The sequence below is a fragment of the Idiotropiscis lumnitzeri genome, chromosome 2 (genome assembly GCF_059441095.1).
Source record: "Idiotropiscis lumnitzeri isolate Australia: NSW breed Sydney's pygmy pipehorse chromosome 2, RoL_Ilum_1.0, whole genome shotgun sequence".
NCBI lineage: Eukaryota > Metazoa > Chordata > Actinopteri > Syngnathiformes > Syngnathidae > Idiotropiscis > Idiotropiscis lumnitzeri.
The window spans coordinates 27,688,525-27,704,299 of record NC_142392.1 but is presented as its reverse complement, the minus strand read 5'-3'; the positions used below and the strand labels follow the sequence as shown (position 1 = coordinate 27,704,299).

The following is a 15,775-nucleotide window of genomic DNA, read 5'->3' as shown; positions in this document are numbered from 1 at the left end:
ACTAATAAAGGACATCTTATCTTATCTTATCTTATCTTTGTACTTGGGTGTCGTTCTTTCACACATTTTCAAACGCCAATCTCAACAAATCCGCACTTGATCTCTGCTTAGCGATAACTCGTGTGCTTCTTTTTGTTAGACGAGAAGAATGAACGGCGTTGTCGTTTTTTAATGTCGTGCTGAATGGATTTCCTGGGTGAAAACTGCAGTCTGTTCAGCACAAAAGTGGAAAAATAGGACACGCCCCGCTGTGATATGATTAGCTGCTGGCTGTGTGGAGCACTGTCATCAATTCATGCGCCCCCCTTAGCATCGCACCGCGCCCCACTATTTGAGAATCACTGTATTAGTTAGTTAAAAAAGAATAGCTAAATTATAGTTGACGTGTTCATGGGTGTTCTGAAAGTTCGCATGTTTATTGAATCATCCCTTTGAGTTGTGATTAAGAAGGGGATATTTTCCGAACTAATGTTAATTGTGATGGCTTTATGATATACACAGTTATATGGTTAATAATTGTGCATCGTTTGACATTCTGCTGTATTGTTAATACTGTTTGCCTTTGATTGGTGTGGCGCATGTAATGGACAATGTGCTTATTTTGTCGGTCGCGGGATGTCGATGCGCAATCCCGATTGATGACGTGAGAGAGTGTGCACTTGAAGAAGGGGAGTGTGCGAGTTGCGGAAGGAGTCAGTTGGAAGGACAGTAAAAACCCGGTTATCGCGGTGAATAGGGACAGAGACCACCCGCGAAAACTGAAAATCCGCGAAGTAGCGGCACACCTTCAAAAATGCTTAAAAAAAAATATATATATACAGTGGAACCTCGGTTCTCGAACGACTCTGAGGTCGAACTAATCGGAGTTCGAACAAACATCGGAGTTCGAACGCCCGTATGACGCGTGAGTGCGTACGCGAGGGTGGGACTGAGCGGCGTACGGGTGTAGATCACTCTTGCTCTCTTTATGACCAACTGTTGTCGCGTGCGGACGTGCTGCGTTTTGCTCTCGCGTTTTATATAGGTGTACGAAGTGTTTTAGCCCCTAATCATGCCTCCAAAGAAAGTCAGTGCAAGCAGCAAAGGAATGTTTCGGTGTTCGAACAATTTGCTTTTCGAACAGGGTTCAGGAACGGATTATGGTCGAGAACCGAGGTTCCACTGTGTATATATATACAGTGGAACCTCGGTTCTCGAACGACTCTGAGGTCGAACTAATTGGAGTTCGAACAAAAAAAATAGAGAAATTGTTGCTTCGCAGTTCGAACAAACATCGGAGTTCGAACGCCGGTATAACGCGTGAGTGCGCACGCGAGGGTGGGATGCTGAGCAGCCAATTGACCAATTGTTGTCGCGTGCGGACGTGCTCCGTACTGGGAAGTGTTTTAGCCCCTAATCATGCCTCCTCAGAAGGTCAGTGCAAGCAACAAAGCTGCTACTAGCGAAAAAAGAAAAGTAGTGCGAACAACTATTGCATTTGATTCGGTGTTCGAACAAATCGGTTCTCGAACAGGGTTCTGGAACAGATTATGGTCGAGAACCGAGGTTCCACTGTATATATATATCTCTTTGGCTTACGATGGGCATAAAAAGGGAGAACGTCACAACCCCCTTTTCTACCAACAAGCCCAGGAATATTTAGTTCTGTCTCTTAATGCAAAAAGAAATACTTGTAAACATATTTTGCTTGAAGGATTTCTATTCTATCAATGACATAATGTTGCGATGGCCCCCAGTGGTCCCCATCAATAAGTTAGGGTCCCACAACAGGTGTCCAATCAGACGCAAACAAAAGCCTGTGTGTGCTAACTTCAGCTCGCTTCCAGAAACGTCTGTGACTATGTCCGGAATGAAATCGGGCATCAGCCGCAACGTGCTTCCTTTTTGAATGCTCATTTATCACCGTTGTGCTGCTAAGAAAGGGAGGTTTACATCGTCGGACGTAATTTTGTGAAATACCCCCATGGTCCGGTCCAAATCGGGGTCGCACGCATTGCTCCATATGCGGTAGGCACAAGTCAAGGTAGCACGGTAGAAACAATATAAGACAAAGTCGCCGCCTGACCTTTGATTTGACCAAACCAAATTTGTCTTTTTGTGTCCTACAGACGTCAGACAAAATGATCTCCGTTCTGTGAAAGAGGAGCCAGACTTGACTCACATCAAAAAGGAGGAGGAAGAGGAGGAGGAGGAGATCAACAAGTCACCAGTGAACGTTGTCCCTATAAAGACTGAAGATGAAAACAAGGATGAGAGTGAGGACGACAGAGGGGCGGAGCCTACAAGCAGCAGCTCAAGTCATCACGTGACAACAGAAGTTGATGAAGACCACTGGGGGCCATCACAAGTACATAATGAGGACACATTATCAGACGCTTATGACAATGATGATACTAATGATGATGATGATGATGGGCAAGCCAAAGGTGAAAGGGCATGTCACACTGACTCATTAACTTCAAAGCGGTCTTTAAAAGGACACACAAGAACACACAGTGGAGAAAAACCTTTTTCCTGCTCAGTTTGTGCCAAGAGGTTCTCTCGAAAGTCGCATTTACGACGCCACACAAGAACACACAGTGGAGAAAAACCTTTTTCCTGCTCAGTTTGTGCCAAGAGGTTCTCTCGAAAGTCGCATTTACGACGCCACACAAGAACACACAGTGGAGAAAAACCTTTTTCCTGCTCAGTTTGTGCCAAGAGGTTCTCTCGAAAGTCGCATTTACGACGCCACACAAGAACACACAGTGGAGACCAGCCATTCAGTTGCAGCGTTTGTGCTAAAAAATTATTTTCTAAAGAGGGTGCTGAGAGACAATTGTGCTGGTGAGAATTGCAGCGATCCTTGAAGCTTAAAAAAAAGACAACAAAAAACTCAAGGAACTGACTCTTTGTGGTAAGATGTAAATATGATTTTGGATAAAATATGATGAATTTAATTTTGAAAAGCTTTTTTTATTGACATTAAGCCAATGTGATCCGTGCCAGAAGAAGCAATGTGTCTGAGTGATGATGAGTTTTTTTGTGTGTTTACATCAAACATGTAAATAAAAATAATTGCCTTTGCCTGGAGTAACATTTGTTAACGTTATGCTTTTCAGTTGTCTTTTTAATCGTACTTAATGGAAAAGGTGTCAGAAGAAACTGTGCTTATGAAATCGGTGCCTTCCACAATCATCAATAAAATCACTTGTTCCACTTGCTCAACTGGCCTTCATTACGCTGTGAAAATGTGAAAAACAGAACTAGAAGTTGAACTATAAAAAGAACAAGAAAGAGAAACGCAAATAGTCTCAGTTTCTCTCAAAGGTTTTGGTATGTCAGGAGTTGGCAACTTGATGGCGACTGGAGTCAGCGCTGGTTTTCTCGCTGTGTTTGGCTGGCTCGTATATGAATGGTCCATTGATCAAAACTTGAACTCTTCAAATATCCCCTCACATTTAATATTATGCTTTCTGAATAAATTTCTGACTTGCTAAAAACACTTTCTAGGTTGAGCTCTATCAAGCGTTTGGGGTTTGTTGCTAAGCAGAATCTCACTTCGGAAAAACTCATTTTGTCAAATATACCATTTTTTTTCATGCTATATTATATTTTTTATACATTGGATTATTTATTTAATGAAATAGGGACATTCTAAAATTGGCAACCATATACAGACCTAATTCAATTAATAAGAAATATAGATACATTTTATAAATATTGAACTAATTGAGAAGAGTCCTAATCTTGAAATAAATATTGAAATATAAAAAATACTTATATATTAAATTAATTCAATTACCCGACCCCGGATGAGCGGCAGAAAATGGCTGGATGGATGGAATGATTTAAATTGCATATATATTCAAATGAACAAATTTGTTAAGAAATATTCAAGTGTGAAATAAAAAGGTTTACATTCATATTGATATAATTTCGCATATTAAAATAATTGAATAAATATTGTAGTATTATATAAGCAAGCTTAAATATACATTGAAATACATTTTTAAAAAGTCGTGTATTTTTAAATGGCCTAATATAGATATGGGAAGTAATTCTCTTTATGGAACTATGAAGGGACTGGAGCTCACAGTCGTGACCAGTCTTGGTTCTGAAGTTCCGATGTAACCAGATACTGCCCTGAGAGAAAATAGGCCTGAGCATTGTTTATGGTGGGGGCAATTCTGTCGCCAGGTCAGTGACCTTCCAGGGTATGGAAGTAATTTAAGGTGGTCACGAGTAGACTGGTCGTATCAACGGGGAGACGCATCTGTTCTCCCTCTGGAGGACTTTTGGAGGGAAATCCCGAAGACTAGCGTGATGGGAATGCATATGCAACAAGGGAAAATGAGATATTCATGTCCTTTTTGGGCATTCCCTATAAGAAGGGAATGTCTGAGAGGGGGCTTGCACGTTTTTGGGGAGACTTCTTTTGACATCAGCATGTGACGAGAATAAAATCTTTTTCGAACCAGTTCTTTTCCATAACCAATCCAGCCTTGCTCGGCTGCCTCTCCGGAAGGCAGCAAGGACCCACACTTCAAAGACAAAATATACTACATGTTGAAAGAAAAATAATACTCAAATATTGAAATAAGTATAGAATTGAATGAATAAGCAACAAAAAATATATACCTCCTGGAAAATATAATTATTTTCAACATTTGTCAAAGCACAACATTTCGATCAGATTGAGTTCTTGCTTGCACATTCTTCAACAATGGAAAATTTTTTACTTTTAATTTTTAAGTTACTTCAGTGTATGTCACACCTGAGCCTTCAGTGAAGTCCTACTTTCTCCTTCTTGAATGAATCCCCATCAAAACACCATCATTTATGACACCACGGCTGGACAAATAATATACAGAAACACACTTACGCACCACTGAGTGAGTGTAGACGCCAAATAGGGGTCAAATGTATGTGTGTATGACCTTTGTTGAGCACTGTGTGGCGCTCTGACTGATTATATAAAACGGAAGTGGAAGAAAGTGTGCTCAGGTACGGACTTAAAGGGCATACAGGTTTTTGACGGCTTGGGCGGAGCGTGTACAACTTTATGGATCGTGTTTTAGATTGATTTTAAGATTGACGATTGATAAATAAACCTTACCTTTTAACAAGCTACTCATGGACTCTTTGTTGAATAACATAGCAAAGCAATCACAGGTAACAAAGCCGCCAGCGCGTCAAGCCAAGCCAATCTAGGCGAACAAGCAGTCAATACCTCACTAGCCTACTAGTATACTGGCTAGTACACTGTCAAAAACCTGCCCAAACACAAACTGTGTTGGAGAAAACGACGGATCAGTTGGAGTAACGCAGACGGCGTGGGACGATCAGGGAAGCCGGTGTGTGGAGGAGCAGCCGGCGTTGATCGACTTCGCAACCAGACGTGATGGTTGCTAACATGGCTAATCCAGAGGAGTGCTGCTGACCACCAAGTGGATTGGAGCACCGACGCCATCGTGGGGATTTACAATTAAGGCGCCCAACGAGAGGTATATGTAGCGCTACACTGTCGATGGCCAATTGTGTGCACACTTAAAAAAATTAAAAAATCCAATGCATTGGTAACGCTGCGTGCGTTAAAATTACTTCGAACGTCGCGGTTCTACAAATTGCGCTGGATCACGTGACTCACTGACCAACCTTCGCGTGATCACCTGAGCTGAACTTTGCGTTGCGTTTACTGCCAGCACGTACAATGGAAGCCTGTGCAGCGGACATGGACACAAATAATGAAAATGAAGTACTTAATGATTCGGGAACTCAAAAACGTATTGTTAAATTAACAGAAAAGGGTTTGGTTGATAAACTTGAAAGGTTACAAAACAATAGGAAATGTAAACTTAACAATGTGAGTAAAATTAGAAGCGATTTGAATGCATTCATGTCTCGTGGTGATAAAACCAAGGTGATAAATGGTCTTGATGAGTTGAAAGGGTTGTGTGTTGATGCTAAAAATGTACATGATTCAATGATGGGTTTGTTGTCTGTTGAAGAGGGTGAAAAGCACGAAATATGGTTTAAAGCCAAAATGATCCCAAACAATGAGTGTTTTTCAAGGGTCAATCTATGGCTTTCTCAAGGTTCAACACAAATACAAGAAATCATAAAAGAAACCGATAAAGGTTATGCTAATGATGAAATCTCTCCTGAAGATAGTGTGTCAAACGTGAGCAGCAGGGTTAGCAAAAAAAGTACCAAGTCCTCTGCTTCATCTGCTAAACTAAAGGCAGCAGCGGAAAGAGCTGCAGTGCTGGCTCGTGTGAAAATATTGGAACAACGACATGCGATTGAAGAAGAAGAAGCAAAACTAAGGAGAAGATTGGAGATGCTTGATTTGGAGGCGGAACTGGTGGCATTTGAAGCGCGGATGGACATTTATAATGCCAATGAAGAGGGCCAGTCTCAAGCGCAGTCAACTGTAAAGAAAAATGGAGCAATGAATGGACAAGGTTTAAACCCCACAGTCCAAGAGTTTAAACCTCATCATGATGATATGGAAACAGCACAACAAAAGGAGAGATTCAGGATGCCACAAATGGAAAACAAAACAACGGATGTGAGGCCAAAGAAATTGATTGCATCAAATATAAAGCAACAGCATAACCTCCTGGAACAAAGGAAATGGAACACAAATCAGGAGCACCATTTGGTGGAGCAAGATGGAAAAGCAATGGAAGTAAAGGTACGGTCAACACAAAGTGATGCGCAAGCTCATTCATTAACCACTTCACAGGTTCCTGCAGACCTTTTGACCATTATGAGCAGACAAACTGAGATTACAGCAGCCTTAATGAACCAACAGCGTTCAATGACACTTCCACCAAGAGACATTCCAATATTTGATGGTGATCCATTGCACTACAGAACTTTCATTAAAGCATTTGAGCAAGGAGTGGAAAGTAAAGCAGCCGCAGCAGACAGGTTGTATTATTTGGAGCAATACACCCGAGGGCAACCTCAGGAACTTGTGCGAAGTTGTCAACACATGGCTTCAGATCGTGGTTATGCCGTGGCCAAGGCTTTGCTCCAGGATCATTTTGGAAATCCTTACAAAACGGCCACTGCATACATTAGTAAGGCTCTGTCATGGCAAGCAATAAAAACAGATGACACAAAGGCACTGCACAGTTACTCCTTATTTCTACGCGGCTGCTGTAACATCATGGAGGAGCTGGAGTATGTGCAGGAACTGGACATGCCTGCGAACTTGAGGGCAATCTTGGCCAAGTTGCCCTATAAATTACGAGAACATTGGCGTGGCAAGGCCTATGACATCATGGAATCGACAGGATACAGAGCTGGATTTGTTGACTTGGTACAGTTCATAGTGCGGCACGTAAGAATTCTTTCGGACCCCTTCTTTGGAGATCTGCATGATTACAGCCCTAACTCAACATCAATAGGTCAAGGCAGGTCATATGCGGGCAGTAGAGTGAAGGGGAACGTGGTGGCCAGTACCGTGACTGAGACAGATCCTCCCAAGGTTAAGCAGCCACACTCCTTCGAAGACTATGAAAATGGCCGTTGTGTTTTTTGCTCACTGGAACATTTGCTGGAAAATTGTAAGCAGTTTGGAAGAAAGAAACACATGGACAAGTTGTTTATTTTGAAGAAAAGAGGTTTATGTTTTGGCTGCCTTCGTCATGGACATGTTAGCCGTGACTGTGATATGAGATTGAAATGCGACATTTGCAAGCAAAATCATCCAACAGTGTTGCACATAAATAGACAGGCAAGTGCTCCTCAACAAGAGTTGGAAACACCAGAGCTTATTCCCATTTCTCACATGACTTGTGGACATACAGGGGCCGGCAATTGTCGCACCATGTTGTCAGTGCTGCCCGTTAAAGTAAAAGCTGCCAAAGGTGACTGTGTGATCTTAACATATGCATTCTTGGATCCAGGCAGCACCGGAACATTTTGTTCTGAACAACTGATGAATCGCTTGAACCTCTCTGGAAAGAAAACCCAAGTCCTGATACGAATAATGGGTCAAACAAAGATGAGTCATGCCTTTTCACTTTTTAATCTCGAGGTGGCCGGCCTGGAAAGCTCTCAGTTCCATCCACTGCCGGAAGTGCTTACACAGGCGCAAATGCCAGTCACTACAGACGATATGGTAACATCTCAAGACCTCCTTAAATGGCCGTATTTGTCAGGTATACAGGTACCGTCCATTCAAGCCAAGGTTGACCTGTTGATCGGGATCAATGCACCCAAGCTATTGGAGCCATGGGAAGTTATTAATAGTCAAGGTAATGGTCCGTATGCTGTCAAAACTGCGCTCGGCTGGGTGGTTAATGGCCCATTGGATGGGAATAGTAGGATGGAAGCCTCTGTCGTATCTGTGAATAGAATTGGTGTCAGCAGGCTGGAGGAGCTGCTAATGAACCAGTATAATCATGATTTCTGCGAGAAGCACATGGAAAGCCAGGAAATGTCAAGAGAAGACCAGCAGTTTCTCAATATAGTGGAAACATCTGCCAAGTTACAGGATGGAAAGTATACTATAAACTTACCTATTAAGAAGAAAGATGTCTTCTTACCAAACAATTTTGCTGTGGCCCAACAACGGTTACAAGAACAAGTACCTGATGATCAAAGAGACCTTGATTCAGGAAGAGTTTGGTATTTTCCCCATCATGGTGTCCATCATCCCAGAAAGGGAACACTGCGTGTCGTGTTTGACTGCGGTGCCACGTTTAAAGGCTTGTCCCTGAATACGGAGCTGCTGCAAAGGTCCCTTCTCACAAGCACGTTGATGGGCGTCCTCATGAGGTTTAGACAACAGCCAACAGCCTTCATGGGAGACATTCAAGCTATGTTCCATCAAGTCTGTGTGCCAGAGGAGGATCGGGACTTTCTACGTTTTTTGTGGTGGCCTAATGGAGACACAACACAACAACCAGTGCCTTACAGAATGATGGTGCATTTATTTGGAGCCATCTCATCACCAAGTTGCGCAGCTTATGCTCTGAGAAGAATGGCTCAAGACAATCAGTCTAAGTGCCTACCGGTTGTTATAGAAGCTGTTCAACAGAACTTTTATGTTGATGATTGTCTGAAGAGCACAGCCACTGTCACAGAAGCTATCCAGCTGATACAGGGCCTCATTGCTGTCTGTCAACAAGGAGGCTTTGCTTTGAAAAAGTGGATTAGCAACAGTCATGTTGTTTTGCAAGCCATCTCTGAAGAATGGAGAGCCAAAGAGCTGAAGATGTTGGATTTGGACCATGACAAGCTTCTAGGAGAAAGAGCGCTTGGTCTTCAGTGGTGTGTGGAGACGGATGATTTTGTCTTTGGATTGGAAATAAAGCAGCGGGCTCTGACCAGACGTGGGATGCTATCAGTCAACAGTTCTGTTTACGACCCACTGGGGTTCCTGGCGCCAGTGACCCTTCAGGCCAAAATAATGCAACAGGAGCTGTGTAGAAGGGGCTGCAGTTGGGATGATCCTTTGCCACAAGACATTTTAAAGCGATGGAGAAGGTGGTTGGAGGACTTGGGCCAGCTAGCTACATTTAAAGTTGACCGGTGTATTAGACCAGCTGGGTTTGGAGCTGTAAAGCAGGCACAATTACATAATTTTTCTGACGCCAGCGAAGGAGGCTATGGAACTGTCACATATGTTCGTTTAGTGAGTGACGAAAACCAAATTCACATCTCTTTTCTCCTAGGTAGTGATTGGTCCAGCGACACTGAGGAGTCGATGCGCGCGCCGAGCTTCCAGGGCAAACCCCGTGTCGGTGCGCGTACCGCTTTAAGAAAGTCACGTGACCACTGCCGGAATGGTGTCGACACAGCGGTCGCGCACCAAACTGTGTTTATAAGGAAGCGTATCTATCAACAGGATGGACGCTCAAAACAAGCATCGAGTTATTGGCATGTTACTTTGCATTAAATATCCGCAAGATGGAAGACGTCACTGTTGATGCGCACTCAGAGGTGCAGCGCTATACGTCAGCAGGACACGTTGCACGTACGGAAGACCCGCTCTTATACTGGAAGTCCAGGGAGGCAACGTTTCCTCACCTATTTATATTAGCCACACAGGCGTTGAGCACACCGCCCTCTTCAGTGCCTTGTGAGAGGATTTTCTCAAAGGCGGGGGAAATTGCCTCAAAAAAAGAAATAGACTGAATAACAAAACGCTGGAGAAACTAATTTTTTTTAATAAAAATCTTGAATTACAATGAGTACATTGTCATTCACAACACTTTTATTTGGGCATTCAGACAGATGTTCACTTAATTTATCAACTGCGTCTCAAATATCAAAGATTTTCTTTCTGAAATTGCATGTATGTAAAAATAATGTGAAAGCAAATGCCTAATCAGAATCAGAAATCCCTTTGTCATTGTACTCAAGTGTGCAACGAGATTCGAGAGCTCCTCTCTCCAGTGCAATACAACAATAATTCAGTTAAATATATAAATTAGATAAATGAGAGAATAATTAGTGTGATGGAAAGTAATACGAAATAGGATATATAAAAACACATCACGTCGCTAATCAATGGAATTGGATAAAATTAGTTTGACAGATCAGTGTCAGATGACCCTGTCAAATGTTTCCTGCAAGTCCACCAGGTGTCAGTATTCAGCAACACAGTGTCAATACATTGTGTCACTGTGTTGAAACGATACAGGATGCCTCATCTACCCATCACTATTGGTTAGAGTCATTGTTAATGATAGCGATTGTCAATGGTATCATGGCAACTCTCTTTGAAATGTGGCGATTGCTTATGGTATTGAGGCAAGGTGAATTGCCATGGGCTGAGTCAGTGCGAGCTATTGCTATGCTAAAAGCAGCTGAGCTAGCGCCTTGTAAGGCGGTGCGCCCAGTGTGTGTTTCAAAGACAGAAATAGCACCTTCAACAGGTGTTGCGCCCTTTGAAGCAGCGCGTCCTATGACTGCGAAAATATGGTAACTTAAAAATTAAAAGTAAAAAAATTACGATTAAGAATGTGCAAGCAAGAACTCAATCTGATCGAAATGTTGTGCTTTGACGAATGTTGATAAATAATATTTTCCAGGAGGTATTTATTTCTTTGTTGTTAATTCATTCAATTCTATACTTATTTCAATATTTGAGTATTATTTTTCTTTCAATATGTCGTATATTTTGTCTTTGAAGTGTGGGTCCTTGCTGCCTTCCGGACAGACAGCCGAGCAAGGCTGGATTGGTGATGGAAAAGAACTGGTTCAAAAAAGATTTTTTTCTCGTCACATGCTGATGTCAAAAGAAGTCTCCCCAAAAACGTGTGAGCCCCCTCTCAGACATTCCCTTCTTACAAGGAATGCCCAAATCGGACATGAATATCTAATTTTCCCTTGTTGCATATGCATTCCCATCACGCTAATCTTCGGGATTTCCCTCCAAAAGTCCCCCAGAGGGAGAGCAGACGCGTCTCCCCGTTGATACGACCAGTCTACTCGTGACCACCTTAAATTACTTCCATACCCTGGAAGGTCACTGACCTGGCGAGAGAATTGCCCCCACCATAAACAATGCTCAGGCCTATTTTCTCTCAGGGCAGTATCTGGTTACATCGGAACTTCAGAACCAAGACTGGTCACTTCTGTGAGCTCCAGTCCCTTCATAGTTTCATAAAGAGAGTTACTTCCCATATCTAAATTAGGCCATTTAAAAATACATGACTTTTTTTTCATTTATTTCAATTTATATTTCAGCTTGCTTATGTAATAATACAATATTTATTCAATTATTTTAATATGTAAAATTCTCAACAATTTAAACCTTTTTATTTCACACTTGAATATTTCTTAACAAATTTGTTCTTTTGAATATGTGTGCAATTTAAATTATTCCATCCATCCAGCCATTTTCTGCCACTCATCCAGGGTCGGGTTATTGAATTAATTTTTTAGTATTTTTTATAATTCAATATTTATTTCAAGATCAGGACTCTTCTCAATGAGTTCAATATTTATAAAATGTTTCTATATTTGTTATTAATTGAATTAAGTCTGTATGTGATTTCCAATTTTACATTTTAATATTTCCCTTTTTCACTATATAAATAATCCAATGTATAAAAAATATAATAAAGCATGAAAAAAAATATTTGGTATATTTTTCCGAAGTGAGATTCTGCTTAGCAACAAATGCCAAACGCTTGATGGAGCTCAACCTAGAAAGTGTATTTAGCCAGTCAGAAATTTATTCAGAAAGCGAAATATTAAACGTATGTGAGGGGATATTTGAAGAGTTTGAGTTATGTTCAATGGACCATACATATACGAGCCAGCCAAACACAGCGAGAAAACCAGCGCTGACTCCAGTCGCCATCAAGTTGCCAACTCCTGACATTCCAAGACCTTTGAGAGAAACTGAGACTATTTGCGTTTCTCTTTCTTGTTCTTTTTATAGTTCAACTTCTAGTTACGTTTTTCACCTTTTCACACAGCGTAATGAAAGCCAGTTGAGCAAGTGGAACGAGTGATTTAATTGATGATTGTAGAAGATACTGATTTCATAAGCACCGTTTCTTCTCACACCTTTTCCATTAGGTACGATTAAAAAGACAACTGAAAAGCATAACGTTAACAAATGTTGTTCCAGGCAAAGACAATTAATTTCATTAATAATGTTTGATATGAAAACAAAAAAAAGATCATCACTCAGACACAATGGTTCTTCTGACACTGATCACATTGGCTTTGTGTCAATAAAAAAGCTTTGCAAAATTCAATTTCATCATATTTTATTCAAAATCACATTCACATCTTACCACAAAGAGTCAGTTCCTTCAGTTTTTTGTTTTATTTTTTTTAAGCTTCAAGGATCGCTGCTATTCTCACCAGCACAATTGTGTCTCGCAGCACCCTTTTTAGAAAATAATTTTTTAGCACAAACGCTGCAACTGAATGGCTTTTCTCCACTGTGTGTTCTTGTGTAGCTTCGTAAATGCGACTTTTGAGAGAACCTCTTGGCACAAACTGAGCAGGAAAAAGGGTTTTCTCCACTGTGCATTCTTGTGTGACTTGTTAAATTTGACTTTTGAGAATAGCTTTTACCACAAACTGAGCAAGAAAAAGGGTTTTCACCACTGTGTGTTCTTGTGTGTGCTTTTAAACTTGGCTTTTGAGAGAAGCATTTTCCACAAACTGAGCAGGAAAAAAGTTTTTCTCCACTGTGCGCTCTTGTGTGGATTGTTAAATTTCTCTTTTGAGAGAAACTCTTGCCACAAACTGAACAGGAAAAAGGTTTTTCTCCACTGTGCGCTCTTGTGTGGATTGTTAAATTTCTCTTTTGAGAGAAACTCTTGCCACAAACTGAGCAGGAAAAAGGTTTTTCTCCACTGTGTGTTCTTGTGTGGGTTGTTAAATTTGTCTTTTGAGAGAAACTCTTGCCACAAACTGAGCAGGAAAAAGGTTTTTCTCCACTGTGTGTTCTTGTGTGTTCTGTTAAATTTCCCTTTTGAGAGAAGCATTTTCCACAAACTGAACAAGAAAAAGGTTTTTCTCCACTGTGTTTTCTTGTGTGTTCTGTTAAACTTGCCTTTTCAGAGAAGCATTTTCCACAAACTGAGCAGGAAAAAGGGTTTTCTCCACTGTGCATTTTTGTGTGACTTGTTAAATTTGACTTTTGAGAATAGCTTTTACCACAAACTGAGCAAGAAAAAGGGTTTTCACCACTGTGTGTTCTTGTGTGTGCTTTTAAACTTGGCTTTTGAGAGAAGCATTTTCCACAAACTGAGCAGGAAAAAGGTTTTTCTCCACTGTGCGCTCTTGTGTGGATTGTTAAATTTCTCTTTTGAGAGAAACTCTTGCCACAAACTGAGCAGGAAAAAGGTTTTTCTCCACTGTGTGTTCTTGTGTGGGTTGTTAAATTTGTCTTTTGAGAGAAACTCTTGCCACAAACTGAGCAGGAAAAAGGTTTTTCTCCACTGTGTGTTCTTGTGTGTTCTGTTAAATTTCCCTTTTGAGAGAAGCATTTTCCACAAACTGAACAAGAAAAAGGTTTTTCACCACTGTGTGTTTTTCTGTGTCCTTTTAAAGACAGCTTTGAAGTGAATGAGTCAGTGTGACGTCGTGCCCTTTCACCTTTAGCTTGCCCATCATCATCATCATCATCATCATCATCATCATCGTCATGAGCGTCTGATAATGTGTCCTTATTATGTGCTTGTGATGGCCCCCAGTGGTCTTCATCACCTTCTGTTGTCACGTGATGACTTGAACGGTTGCTTGGAGGCTCCGCCCCTCTCTTGTCCTCACTCTCATCCTTGTTTTCATCGTCAGTCTCTATACGGACAACGTTCACTGGTGACTTGTTGATCTCCTCCTCCTCCTCCTCCTTTTTGATGTGAGTCAGGTCTGGCACCTCTTTCACAGAACGGAGATATTTTTCACTGACGTCTGCAGGACACAAAAAGACAAACACACATTTGGTTTGATCATGTCAAAGCTCATGCAGCGACTTTGTCTTATATTGTTTCTACAGTGCGGCACGGTGGCCGACTGGTTAGCGCGATGGCCTCACAGTGAGAGACATCATCGGGCGTGGGTTCAATCCCGGCTCCGGCCATCCTGTGTGGAGTTTGCATGTCCTCCCCGTGCCTGCGTGGGTTTCCTCCGGGTACTCCGGTTTTCTCCCACATTCCAAAAACATGCATGGCAGGCCGATTGAACACTCTAAATTGCCCCTATAAAATCCTCGCTCTTCCTCTACGCCGTTCTACACTCGCAAGATGCAAACTACCAAAGCCACGTGTTCCGCCTCATCCGAGTGCACTTTCAGATGTAAGTACAAGTTATTTATATGTAATATTAAGACAGCACTCATGAGAAATATTGGGCAGCAGTGTTTGGATAATTAGCTCCAGATTAAGATAATTTAATTAGTTGCGATATCGGCCAAATATAACTAATGTAGCTCTAAGAACTATTGCATAGGAGGTACGGCTGAAACATTTGAATTGTCTTATTTCTGCATGTTAGCATTATTTTATTTAATCTTTCCCTCATGTTTTAGGGAGCAAGGAGATGACCGCGCTGATCAAGCTGTGCGGGGAGTACGACAGCCTCTTTACAGGGGCCAAGTTCTCCGCAGCCACAGCATGGAGGCAAAAATACAATTTCTAGCGGGAAAAATATTTGACGGGTTATTGTCTTATTTATTTCCATCCATTTAAACTCAAAATATCAAAAAGAAAACGCATAAGAATGGCGAGACCCACGATAGCAATTTTATTCCATTCATCAGCCATTTGTGTTTGAATTAGATTTGCGCTAACACGCAGCTGTTTATCCTAGCACAGAATGTGCCCTGTATAAATTCCATGTACCCCCTGCAATGTGCTCCCCAATTACTGATATTAATGAATAATATATGAATCACCCTCCACATTAACATGATAAAACGCACTGAAACGGTCATGAACTAATGTACTGAAGTGCATAAATCTGCATGTTACCCATAACACCAGGATTTCTGACTAATGTTTGCATCTGTTTTACCCTTTTTTTCATCCTTTATTTTTGCATGCATTTTTATTTATTTAATACAGGACCATCGTGAAAAAACTTGAGCTGCAGGGCAAAGTGACGCCCCTGCAGGCAAAAAAAAATTTTTTTTTATATGAAGTATAAAGTATGGAAGTCCACATTTTTTTTTCTTGTGTGTGAAAATGAAGATATGATTGTTTTATCTTTTTTCATATAAAGGATTGCAAAAACCCAGGGACTGGCGAAGGGTGGCAGGGAGAGCTACTGCCGATACTTGGCCCTGGTTCGAACTTATGGATGG

General features: G+C 41.4%; 2 protein-coding genes across 2 annotated transcripts in view; one reads left to right on the top strand and one right to left on the bottom strand.

Moving 5' to 3' along the window:
- The window catches only part of LOC148342160 (uncharacterized), a 393,910-nt gene that overhangs the window by 5,931 nt on the left and 372,204 nt on the right, over nt 1-15,775 (top strand). The gene's annotated exons all lie outside the window — the stretch shown is intronic.
- Nucleotides 7,126-13,993, bottom strand: LOC148342179 (uncharacterized; the record flags this gene model as incomplete). Its single annotated transcript, XM_088285108.1, has 3 exons — nt 7,126-7,230; nt 7,292-7,382; nt 12,951-13,993. Coding segments are annotated over 3 exons (1,239 nt in total), but the record flags the coding sequence as incomplete, so codon positions are not given.